At 39.6% G+C, this 12,706-nt stretch overlaps 1 protein-coding gene across 11 annotated transcripts in view; it reads left to right on the forward strand.

Moving 5' to 3' along the window:
* Nucleotides 1-12,706, forward strand: part of LOC122088973 — a 52,261-nt gene that overhangs the window by 32,425 nt on the left and 7,130 nt on the right. For 9 of the 11 annotated variants that reach the window (XR_006143197.1, XM_042658376.1, XM_042658375.1 and 6 more), the window contains one exon: nucleotides 10,938-10,988. The exons of the other annotated variants lie outside the window; for them this stretch is intronic. Coding sequence is in view for 8 of the 9 variants with exons in the window: in XM_042658376.1 (XP_042514310.1) it covers nucleotides 10,938-10,988 (51 nt within the window). In the remaining variant the exon portion in view is untranslated. The remainder of the gene's footprint in view (nucleotides 1-10,937; nucleotides 10,989-12,706) is intronic. 11 annotated transcript variants of the gene reach the window in all.

The following is a 12,706-nucleotide window of genomic DNA, read 5'->3' on the forward strand; positions in this document are numbered from 1 at the left end:
GGGGGGGGGGAGAAAACAGCCACTAACCAAAATGGGTCACAACAAGGGGAGAGGCAATAAGATAGAGGAGGGAAGACCCTAGGAGACAAAAATGAGTATATTCCTTGGGGAATCCCTTACACTACGGTGATGAAGGGAAGCATGTTTAGAGCTAACTTCAAAATAGATGGCATTCCAAATCTTGTCGTAGGTTCTAGAGTTGGATGTCCATCTGCGAAGTTTTCGCTCCATCCAAATATGGTTAATGGTGGCACAGAAGGCAAGCTTTCCCACGGTATCACAGATAGAAGAACCTCCAAAATCTATGTCAATCCAAATCCACTCTCTACTAAGAGGGAGAGCACAACGTTGATTGGGCCAACAGTTTCTAGGGACCTTCCAAATAGCTGAGGAGAAAGGGTAGGTAAAGACATCTTCATTTACATTCCAGTACAGACAATAGAAAGGGGGAACCCGAATGTGCCAATAATTAAGAAAGACCTAGGTGGGGAGGCAGTTTGAGAGGGCTGCCAAGCAGTGAAATTGTGGTAGGGGTGTGGCCTTTAAACTAGAAAGACTTATTCCAACAAACGATGGGAACCCTAAATCTGACGAAAGCCCAAGCAGAGATAATGTAGAACTAGAATCACTAGTGATCCTAATCCCAGGCAGGATTTGAAATCTGGCTGAATATAGAAGATGTCCTCCAATAGGCTTGGTCCTAGATCTTAAAACACACTCTCACAGCAAACAAATAAAAGGAAAATTAGAAAAGAAAGAATTCGATGGATGGTTGAGAAGAAGGAAGAGGAATTAGTGAATGGGCATCTCACCCTCAAGTTTAGGCATCTCACCCAACTGCATCTCACAGCACAACAGCATAAGCCATCTTTTTTTTATTTAAAAATTCGTGTTCAATGTTGTAGCCACTTACGAACTTATATAGAAGACTTAAAACTGATTTAAAAACTAAAAAGGAAAGGCCTAATCCAATCCTTAACTAATTGGAAAACCTAAACTGACTAGGAAACTGAAATAACAAAGAAAATAGACTCAAAATAGGACTCTTATTAATTAATTAATTAATTATATCTCGTTTTCATACTTTCTACCCATATTTTAGGCCCATTAAAGTGGCACATTACAAAGAAAACCTATGGGATCAAATGCCCAACATATACATAATCCAACCCAAGGCTTATTTGCAATAAAAGAAGCTCATTAATTGACTTCTCTACATCAATTCGCCCTCTCTTAGAAAAAATTCGTCCTCGAATTTTATAGTGTGTGAGGGTGATTATAGTATAGTGCACATCACTCTTCAAGCAGTAGAAAAATTCAGGTTGCTCTTTGATAATAAGGATGTAGTCTATAATGTGAGGAGCTCGATCTTCAAGATACTTTAATGGAATGATGAACTCCACATGCTCAGCTTCAACAACCTCAAATGTATCCATGGGATCATCCACATGAACACCTTCAACCATTGTGTTTTTGACCTCCACAATTTTGATCTCAAGCTCCTTAGGATCTTCTTTTTGGCTATTCATAGTCATCACAAATGTTGAAGCACCATTCTCCTTGGGTTCGATCTCTTTGTTCACAATTGTGACTATATTGCTTTCGACTTCATCCATCTCTCTGATGGGAACATCAATGACTACCTTCCCTCAACTGTAGGAGTGGCTAGATTTTCACCAACACTAACCTCAACTTCTGACTATGGTTCACTATTTAGAGGTGTCTTCTCTTGTTGATCCTTTGCAATTTGTTGCAACATAGTGGCCACGTGGTCTAACAATTCCTCATGCTCTTGTCACTTGTGGGTGGATTTTGGGGTGTAATTGGAGGGAACTCTGGTGGAGGGAAGTACATACTCCATTCACGTTTAGATAGGTACATGCCTGCCAACTCATACTCCATCTCGTCCCAAGTTCTAGGCTCATGTCCTTGAGCTTGAAGTTGCCTTTCACGGACTCTTCATTGTATTTGAACACAAACACTGTGGGAGCAAGCATATTGAAGTCGTGCCTCTGTTAGGTTGTAGGAATCAAAGTAAAGGTATAATTCTTTTACCCATTCAAGGAAGATGTATGAAGAAAGTTTCTCACGAAATTCACGTGGCTCCATCTTTGGTCTGGCTAGGCTCTGATACTAAATAATGTAGAACTAGAATCACAAGTGATTCTAATCCCAGGAAGGATCTGAAATTCTGGCTGAATATAGAAGATGTCCTCCAATAGGCTTGGTTCTAGCTCTCAAGCACACTCTCACAGCAAACAAATAAAAGGAAAATAAGAAAGATAATTGGATAGAGGGTTGAGAAGGGGAAGATGAATGGGTATCTCACCCAACTGCATCCCATTGCACAACAACATAAGCCATCTTTTTTTTTTCATTCATAAATTTGTGTTCAATGTTGTAGCTCCTTACAAACTTATATAGAAGACTCAAAACCGACTCAAGAGCTAAAAAGGAAAGGCCTGACCTAATCCTTAACTAATTGGAAAACCTAAACTAAATAGGAAACTGAAATAACAAAGGAAATAGACTCAAAACATGACTCTAACTAAACTAATGAATTAAATATCATTTTTCTACTTTCTACCCATTAAAATGGCCCATTATAAAGAAAACCCATAGATCAAAGGCCCAACACATACATAACCCAACCCAAAGCTTATTTGCAATAAAATATGCCCATTAAGTGACTTATATGCATCAAGAGATGGAATTAAACCTACCTGAGGAAGAAAGTTCTAAGAAATTTTGTCTGGGATTCCCTGATGACCAAGGGGATAGGGGGAGAGCAGCCCAGAGATTTGCAAGGGGGCAGGGAGAGGTGAGACCAAACCCCATTCGAGATGATGGAGGCAACAATCGCATTTCTACCCAACCCAAAAGAGTAGATAATCCTAGGGCTAACTAAGGGGAGAAGAATGCTAAAGGGATACCAATGAACAAGCCATAGGGAGGTAGAGGCATCATCTCCAATAGTGGAGGAGGTAGTCCCAAGGGCAAAAGGTCTGGAGCTAAGGATTTTGCACCAAATCTAAAAAGCATCAGGGAGGAGAGACTGTCTAGAAGGAATCATTCTTGAGGAACGTGGAATTGATGGAGGGCCAGTAGGGATAGGGAAGAAATCCCTGAGATGGGTCTCAGAGTTGCAAGGGAGAAAAATGAATCGCACAAAGAAAGGGCGGAAGAGAATCGCACACACTGTATGTGGGCACTCAAACACTCAACTCAACTCATTCTTCTATTCTTCAATCTGAGTTCTAATCGAAGAATTTCATATATTTAAATAGTAAAATAAAACCAACATTGAAAGGAAACCTACTCTAATTTGGAAACTCAAATTAATTGGAAACTATATCCTAGTAGCTATCTCCTACTTAAGCTACCAAAAATAAAATATTGCATGAAATAGATATAAAATCCTAAAATATCCAACTAGCCAAAGACCCAAATTCGTTCCGGTTTAATCCTATTTTTATACACAGACATAGTTGTTAGTGCGTCGTGGCGTCTAAGCAGTTTGCTTGGGGCCTAGGCGACTGTCACCTTATTGCATTGCATATCACCTTATATTTTGGCACTTATTTATGCCAAATATCAATTAATTGTTATTTCATTCACTCAAAATATTATTCATAAATGAGCAATACCCCCTATTTGAATCAATAAAAAATAGTTTAAAAATAAATTTCCAAAAGGATAAAAGCCAACCCCCAGTCCAAGAACAAACATTGGGTTTTTGGTTGTAGGAGCGATTTTTAATTTTCAAATGCTAGGGTTTTTCTCAATTCTGAAATTTTTGTAAATCTTATCATGGTAAAACATTGCTAATAACCAAAAGTCTGGTAAAATAATCTTTTGTTTTGATGTCCATAAATTTACTTTCATTCAAGTAATTATAACATTGGATTAAGGGAGGATGAAGACTCCAAACCAGAAATGGTACATAGATTAGAGAACCGATCTGATAAGCTGAAAGCAACCCACATAAAGAAAGAAGCCTACCTATCCAGAGTTGGAGTTTTTTCTTTATGAGATCAAGCATAGGTGTACAATAGGGAGTTATTAGCCTAACCGAAATGAGGGAAAGCCAAGATATTTGATAGGGATGGAGCCTAGAGAGAATTCTCTAAGATCAAGGAGATGACCTTTGGAAAAATCGGGGACACTAAAGAGGAAGATGTTGGATTTAAGAAGATTGATGCGAAGGCTGGTGAGACCTTCAACGAGATGGAGTGAGAGGATCTGCCTTAGAGAAGATCATGACATCATCAACTTAGGCAAGATGAGTGAGTAAGAGGGATTTGCACTTGGAAATAGCGGAGATGAGTTGCAAGTCAGTGGATGATTGAATGGATTTGAAAGAACTTCTAGGGCCAAGGAGAAGAGGAAAGGGGATAAAGGTCAACCTTGTTTGATCCCCACCGAAGAGGGTAAGTAACCAGTTGGGCTACCATTAAGAAGCATAGAGAAGATGGGGGAGGAGATACAACAAATAGATCCAATGAACGACGACATAGGGAAGGACATATGAATCGCGACCTTGCAGAGGAAGTCCAAATTGATGGATTCGAAAGGTTGTGGATGCCAAGCTTGAGGAGGGCAGCGGGGGACTAGGATTTGTGCTTAAACCACCCCATGACAATTTCGTGATGTAACATAATGTTGTTAGCAATGCTTTTACAAGGAAAAATGCAGATTGGTTGGCACTACGAAGGAGTCAACAACCAATTGAAGGGGATTGGCTAAAATTGTGGCACTAAATTTGTACAAAAGGTTGTAGGGATATAGGTCTGAAATCCTGCATGGTGGTGGCTCCTTCTTTCTTGGGATAAGGTAGAAAATGGTGGGGCTGACACCTTTGATTTGATTAGGATTAAAGAAGAAATTGTGGATGGCATAAATGAGATTGGAACTAGTGATATTCCAACAAGAAGAGAAGAAACCCATACTAAATCCATTAAGACCCAGGGCTTTATTTGCTTTATGGGAATGGATGGCTTCCAGAATTTCCGAGTCAGTGGGAATAGTACGAAGAGAAGGAAGGAGGTGATCAAGAATAAATTTGTTGAGAAGGCCCTGGGAGATGGGAGGAGAAGGGAATGAGTTAGTGTTAGAATTAATAATGGTACTTTAGGAATGTGCCCATTATGTTGTAATGTGTTTTTTCTTTTTTACCTTTTACCTCCCTTGGCTATGTTGTATTAGCATGGGGGGGGGGTAAGGATGTAATTTCCCTTTTGACAAACTGATATCACTCATTGAATAGTGTGTGGAAGAGCAGAAGACGAGCCTTAGATGATGGAGGATGAAATGGCACCAGTTGACATTGAAGAGCAACCCGTGGAGGAGCAGAAACTAGTTAATATTTTGATTGTTGAACCATTTCAGTTCATGCTTCCAAGTTCAATCTTTAACAATGAACTTCTTGTTGCTGATTTTTTACCATTAGATTTTGGACTGTTCATAGACATCACTAATCAAGGATGGTTGTTTTTTATTGTGCATTGAAGATCCTCGCCTTCTACAAAGCTCGAGGGCGAGTTTTTTCGAACAAGGGTGAATAATGCAGGATTAAGAACAGATGAGTTTGATCTCAAAATCAGGGTTATAGATGTGAATTTTGTTAGTTGAGAACGTTGTAGTACCATGGTCCAAATTATAGAATTTTTTTGGGGGTGAGAAAAACGAATGAAGGAAAAAATATATATATATATATATACAGGCCTGAAGGGAAAATAAAAAGAGCCTACAAGGGCAGCAAAACCCTAAAGAGCGGGGGAGACGCCAGGACTCAACAATAAGCATGTTCCTTGTGGTATCAGAGATGGGAGTATGTTGAAGAAATCTAAATTTAGAGGAAATTTTGAAGAAGATGGCATTCCCAATCCTTTGAAAGGATCGGGAGTTGGAGATCCATCTACAAAGAATCCTCTCCATCAAGATATGGTTGATAGTAGCACAGAAAGCAAGCTTACTAATAGCATCACAAATAGAAGAGCCAACAAAAGTCATATCCATCCAAATCCATTCCCTATCTAGGGTTAGAGGGCTTCTCTTGCCAAACAAGCAGAGATTGAAGATTTTTTTTGAAATAGAGGATGAGAAAGGATGGGAGAATAAGAGATGATTGGAATCTTCAATACAATTCCAACAAAGGCAACAAGAGGGGGGAACCTAGATGTGACGAGAATGGAGGAAGGATTGAGTGGGAAGGCAGTTAGAGAGAGTTCTCCAGGAAGTGAAACTATAGGGAGGGATGAAACCTTCTACCAAACAAGTTTATGCCAGAGGGTCGGAGGGTGGTGGGTTTTAATGAAGTTCCAGGTAGAGGCAAAGGGGAGGAAGTCCAAATGACCTTGTCTCCTCTGGTAGGGGAGGATGGGAGGGGGGAAGGGAGGACCAAATGTTTAAGAGGGAGGGGTAAGAGGTGGGGGGAGACCAAGAACTATTTTAAAATGACAGAGGCCACCATGGAATCTCTAAGAAGGCTAGAGGAGTAAACAAATCTAACTCCCACCATAGATAAAAGGATGCTTGCAGGATGCCAGTTATCAAGGCAGAGGGAGGTGGAGAGGCCATTATAAATATAAGACTTGATAGCAGTCAGGGCAAGACGCTACGCCAGACCCAAGAGGCATCAAAATGGAGGGGGCAGTCCAGAGGGAGTCAGTTTTGAGGAGAGAGGAGAAAATCCAGGAGACCCAAATGCTGTTGGGTTTGGACAGAAGCCTCCAATTAGCTTTAACGTCCCCGCAGTGTTAGCATCAAGAATTCTCCTGAGCCCTAAGCCTCCTTCAATTTTAGGACGACAAATGGAGGACCAGCTGATGGGTGGAGGAATCTGGTGAAGTCAACACCTTTCCAAATGAAGGTACACGAGAGATTCCGCAATCTTGATGGTGGAGAGTGGGATTTTGAAGACACTAGACTAGTAAATGTAACAAGACTGAAAGACAGACCTGATGAGCTCAAGGCGACCCGCAAAAGATTGAAGCCTACCTTTCCAAAGGTGGAGCTGTTTATAATGAGGTCCAGCATGTGAGTGCAATGGTGAGTGGTCAGACAAGCAAGAATAAGGGCAAGTACAAGGTACTTGATTAGAGGGATCCTGAGGAGAATCCCGAAGCAAGGAGGAGAGTATCTGAGGGACTTAGAGACTCCAAAGAGGAAGAGATAGGATTTAAGAAGATTTATGCGAAGGCCCAAGAGAGATTCGAAAAGGCAGAGGGAGGGAAGGATGGATTGGATGGATAAGGGATCAACCTTAGAGAAGATCATTAGCAAAATCCAAATGGGTGAAATTTAGAGCATTACATTTGGGAAGAAGGGAAATGAAGTAGAGATCAGTGGAGGACTGGATAGATCCGAAGAGGACTTCAAGGGATAGGGAAAAGAGGAAGGGGGAGAGGGGGCACCCTTAGCGGATGCCAATAGAGGAGGCGAAGAAGCCAGTGAGGGAGCCGTTGACAAGGACAGAGAAGATGGGGGAGGAGATACAGGAGCAGATACAATGGATGAAGATGGGGGGGGGGAGGACATACAATGAAGAACATTTGAAATGAAATCCTAACGAATGGAGTCGAAAGCTTTGTGGATATTGATCTTTAAAAGGGCAGTAGGAAAGTGGGATTTCCTGTCAAATCCTCTGAAAATTTCTTGGCAGAGGATGATGTTTTCAGCGATGCTCCTTCCTGCAATGAAGGTAGACTGGTTTGGTCTGACAAGAGAATCAACAACCAACTGTATCCTGTAGTATTTTAATTTTGAATTTGCTTATGTCTCAATGGTTATAAATGTAGGGGAGTGGTATTAGTTTTCTTTTGTTAAAAGTTTACTTAAATAGGGTTTTGTCAATTTGAATTTTTTTTTCCTCTATATAGATGTAACCTCACCCCTACAATTATTTGTTAAGGGATTCAGTCTTGTTGATTTGGTAATGGCTTTGGCTACTTTATCTCTATTTGGTAAGAGGTATACTCTCTCCCTCTCATTATCTTCTCTCTTCATCACTAGTCGACAACCCTCTCTTCCCTCCTTCCTTCCATCTCATGTTCATTTAGATCGCTTCCATCACACATTCATTTAGAATTTTTAGGAGTTTATTTTCGTACATTATCTCCTCAACAATATCCGTCTACCTCTCATATTTAGCTTGTTTATTCCTGTGAATCTGGAAAATCATATTTGAATTTGTTGAAGTATTCGGTCAAATCTTAACCAATAGATCTGAGATCAGATCTGAGCAATCGTAGCCATTAGGTATGATAGGTAGGTCAAGGAAATATCAGCCCTTGAAACAGAAACTTGGATATTGGCCCATCACCTGCACATGCATCTTAACCAATTGCATCACATGTCATTCTTGTGTGTGGTACATGCCAAACAGGTATTCCGCTTTACGAAACTGATTTGGAGTCTGTAAAAGCTGCTGTTGGATTGTCCCTTTTCTTGGAAGGTTTGCGTCAAACCATGAAGAACAAATGTTGTTTGGCTTGATCCAGAAAATATTATAAGTCTCTTGTTATATTGGAAGGTTATTGTCCAACTCCAAAGGAAAATCATTTGGTAGTTGGGACCTGCTCACCTGCTGCAGTTTGCTTGAACATTAGGATGAAAGAAATAGAAGGTATTTGGAAGTTGTCAAGGAATATATCAGAGCTTTGCATGAGTTACAAGAACTTCTTTGGGCTTGTATCGCAAAGGAGTGCAATAGTCATTCAGTAAATGTGGAAAGACTCGAATGCAAGCTGAAGTGATCTAATTTTTGGTAAAGGATCCTTGTGATCAGTTTGTAGGTATATAATTTATGTATTTCTTTCTTGTGCTGGACTTCTCCTGTAAGTTTTGTAGGGTTGGATGATGCAGCCACCTAGCAGATCATCCATATTGATCAACCTTGGTATGACCCAGTCCATGGTGTTGTGGGGTCAGTTTGGGCCCGTAGGATTAATCCAAAGGCCTGGATACCCATTGTTAGTAAAAAAAAAAAAAAGAAGTATACAAGGCTGGCCTGGTCCATGTTTGGCCCTCTGCAAAGTGCAAATCCAAACCAGCATTAAGAACATTGTCTAGTCTTTTTCCTGTTTAGTCCAAAATCTTGGCCCATGTTGTTCTTTTAATGGCTTGGCATATAGTCAACCTTACCTCCGCTTCATGGAGAGGCTGTTCCCTGACTTGAACTTGAGACTGCCAGGTTGCAATCTAGCATCCTTACCATTGCGCCGAGGTCCAACCTCTTGGAATAACATCGCATAATTGCATATTTGCATCAAATCTGTTCATGAAATGTTCTTCCAATTGATAACGCCAGCAGATATCTACATTCTGCAAGTGCTTTACTTGAACTTCATTTTAAACCAACTGGTCAATAAGGTTTAGGATGATGTTCCACCTTTGATTCCAACACAATGTCAAATGATCCAGGCCAACTTTGGACTAGTTAAAAACTGCATTTGTCCTGGAGTGGGAAGCACACAAGTTAGATCAATGGGCCTCAGCTGGAAGATTGAATAAGTGGATTCCTCCTCCATCTTTTTTCTCCTTTTAATTTATCATGCATTTATATCATTTTTATTAGAAAGCCTTCTCTAGGTAATAAAAAACTCCTGAAATATTCTTATTTCCTAAGCTGATTAAATAGAAATTTTCCAAATTACAAAAATTCTCACACAAATTAAATAGAAAAGTTCAAACACCTAAAACTCTTAACATGATCATGGACTCAACTCAATAACGTGATGACCTTGCATGAAAAAAAGTAACAGAGAAGATAAAGGGTTGTCCCTGGCAAGATTCGAAATCTCAAGTTTCAGACCGGTTTGATCCTTGCCTGAAACCGAGATTTCAGCCGAAACCAGGTATTTTTTCTGAAATTTCTGAAATTTTGGACAAACCAGTTTTTGTCTTGGGGTCCACTGAGATGGCGAAACTTCCAAAATTTCAACCGAGTTGGCCGATATTTAGAACCATGATCCCAGTGTTAAAGTTGATAACTCAAGCAGAATCACAGGTTGATGATGTAAAATTGTAAATGGAATTCATCTTATGGTGGCGACAGATAAGGCTGCATATAAAGCAGAGGAGGTTCTCTAAGGGGAAGAACATAGCAACAAAGCTGAAGTGGTGAGCTTTGAAGGTGTTATAAAGAACAGATGAACTATTAACTGTAAAAAAGCAATGTAACTGAAGGGTCAGAAAAAGATAGATACATATCATAAATCATACAAGCAGAGCCTACAACATATCTGGATTTTTTTAATGATTTTTTATAATGTTAACAGTATTAAAAGCGCCGTCCATGTTCAGTGTGATTTATGATTCAGTAAAGTCATGAATTTCTTTGGATTGATAGGAGTTGACCTGGTACCATGCAGTTAAGGAATCTAGTTGGTCAGAGTCGTCAGACAGAGTATGGTAACCAGACAGAGTAGATGGTCAAACTTACTTGGGGAGTTATCAAGCATTAAAGGGCATACCCAGAGCACAAGGCTCCCACCACTGCGGGGTTTGGGGAGCGAATAATGTACTCAACCTTACCCCTGCTTTGAGGTGAGGCTGTTTCCCGACTCAAAACCACAACCACTAGGTTGCAATGGAGCAACCTTACTTGGGGAGTTAGCATGCAGTTCTGATTAATACTGATAGGCTCTAACTGTTTCTTTCATTTTTCTTGTTGAGCTTTATTGTCTTTGTCCATTGTCAAGGAAATGAATAAATTAACAATGGTACTTTGTTATTTAATATTTTGCGCTTTCATGGTTCCAATGCTGCTTGTCAACGTAGTCGTACATTTTTTTGTAGTGTCTAGTTGCTACATGCTGAGCCATCTCAAATTAGTTGTATCCCTGTATAAAAAGTTGCTTTGTCCTTTCAATTAAGTTCTCTCTCTCTCTCTCTCTCTCTCATCTGTCTCTTTTATTCTTATTCTGTCTTCTCAGGTTTTACCACAAAAAATGCTGGATTTTCTTGATGCTCCAGTACCTTTTATTGTGAGTTTGGGATCCTTTTTCCGTTTCATGTTTCTATCAATGAACTGCACAAAATAAGTTTCTATGTAATAGTACTATGGGATAAATTATTGGGAACCACTTATTCAATGGGATAAATTATGGGGAACCACATGTTCTTATGAATGTGTTTACTCTGGAGTCTTATAAATAAAATTATAGAACTGACAACATTTTACCTTGCTTTGGCACTTTACTTGATTGGATGGACTTGATTTTGTGTATACTTTTTTGTTCCCCTTCATTATTCTTGGTAAACTTTGGGTAGAGGGGGATTTACAAAGGAAAGATGTACCTAAACTTGAGATAAACCCAAGGGGACTCTTTAAAACTGGCGGGAAGGCAGGAACAAGAAACAGAAAAGGGAAACAAAAAAGGGAATCCTCTGATAATTCAAACAAACGAAAACCCAGAAACCAAGAAACCTGCCAAAAGGCTTATTACCGAATATCCTCTTACTCAGATCCCAACAAAAAATCCTGCATGCTAGAAAACCTCCCTACCTCATTGCAAGTACTAACTATGGCTTATTCACAAATATATGTGTCTCAGTATTATTAAGGCATGTCCAAGAGTGTGATTCTGAGGCACAAAGCAAGACGAGATGCATGACTTGAATCTTTTCAAGAATTACTATCTGAATCATACTGTTATCAGGTTATCAGGTGATCCAAGCAAAGGATCGACTAATCTAAGGAGCAAAAGTCTCATAGACACAGTAGAGGGCTAATTCAATTAGGTCAGATAGGTTCATTCTGATGTTGATCCATACTGGATCAGCCGGTCTGATCCCATGCCAAACCTTAAAATTATGCTTGGTCTGCTTCCAGACACTTTTTACTTAGCAAGCAGCTGAGAACTTTATTGTGAACCTGAATTTGTGCATGAGGCTATTGTCATTTTTATTAGTAATTACATATTACAAATCATACACACACACTCAAAAGAGGAGAGAGAGAGAGAGAGCTAAACATTCATGCCACGAAGCCTTCCACTTATCATAAACCAATGAGAAGATCTGCTAGAAGATCCCACACATTAGAACTGAAGCAGCTCCATAAGCACATGCATCTTGGTGATATCAAGGCTCGCCCAATCATGTGAGACAAGGTCTACCTCTTGCCTTGCCTGGCTGCCAAGAACACTGTTTTTCCTCAGATGCACATGAGTGAAGTTTGCCTCTTTTTCATGTTAAATATGCATCCACGCATCAATAAATGCATACATATATACATGCATCTTACTGTTGAAACAACTTAAATGTGTTTCATATTTTTATTTTCTTTCTCAATCTTCCCATGATCCATGGTCAAGCTTTCAGTGTCTAATAATCTTATGTTACATAAGTATGATAAATTTTCCTGATTAACTTCGTCGGAGTTAACTTGAAATTTTGTTCCTATATTATTAGATCATTAATATATTAATTTGTTAGGTGATAACTGTGATATATAGATGGATCCATTTAATTATGAGTGCTGTGAGGACAAGTACTTCCAAACTTGGATCTGTTTAGCATGGTCCAGCAGCTGGAAAGTTGAAGTTAACATGGTTAGGAAGTTAGAGGGGTGGGTCAGTTTGAACCCAGCACTGGCTGTGGCAGAAAAGTTGGATAATAGAGATTGTCTAGCATTCTAGCTGGCCACTTCAATTTCTATTTCTGTACCATTGTATTTAACTGCATTTTTTTTTTTTTTTTT

The sequence above is a fragment of the Macadamia integrifolia genome, chromosome 9 (assembly GCF_013358625.1).
Source record: "Macadamia integrifolia cultivar HAES 741 chromosome 9, SCU_Mint_v3, whole genome shotgun sequence".
Lineage (NCBI taxonomy): Eukaryota > Viridiplantae > Streptophyta > Magnoliopsida > Proteales > Proteaceae > Macadamia > Macadamia integrifolia.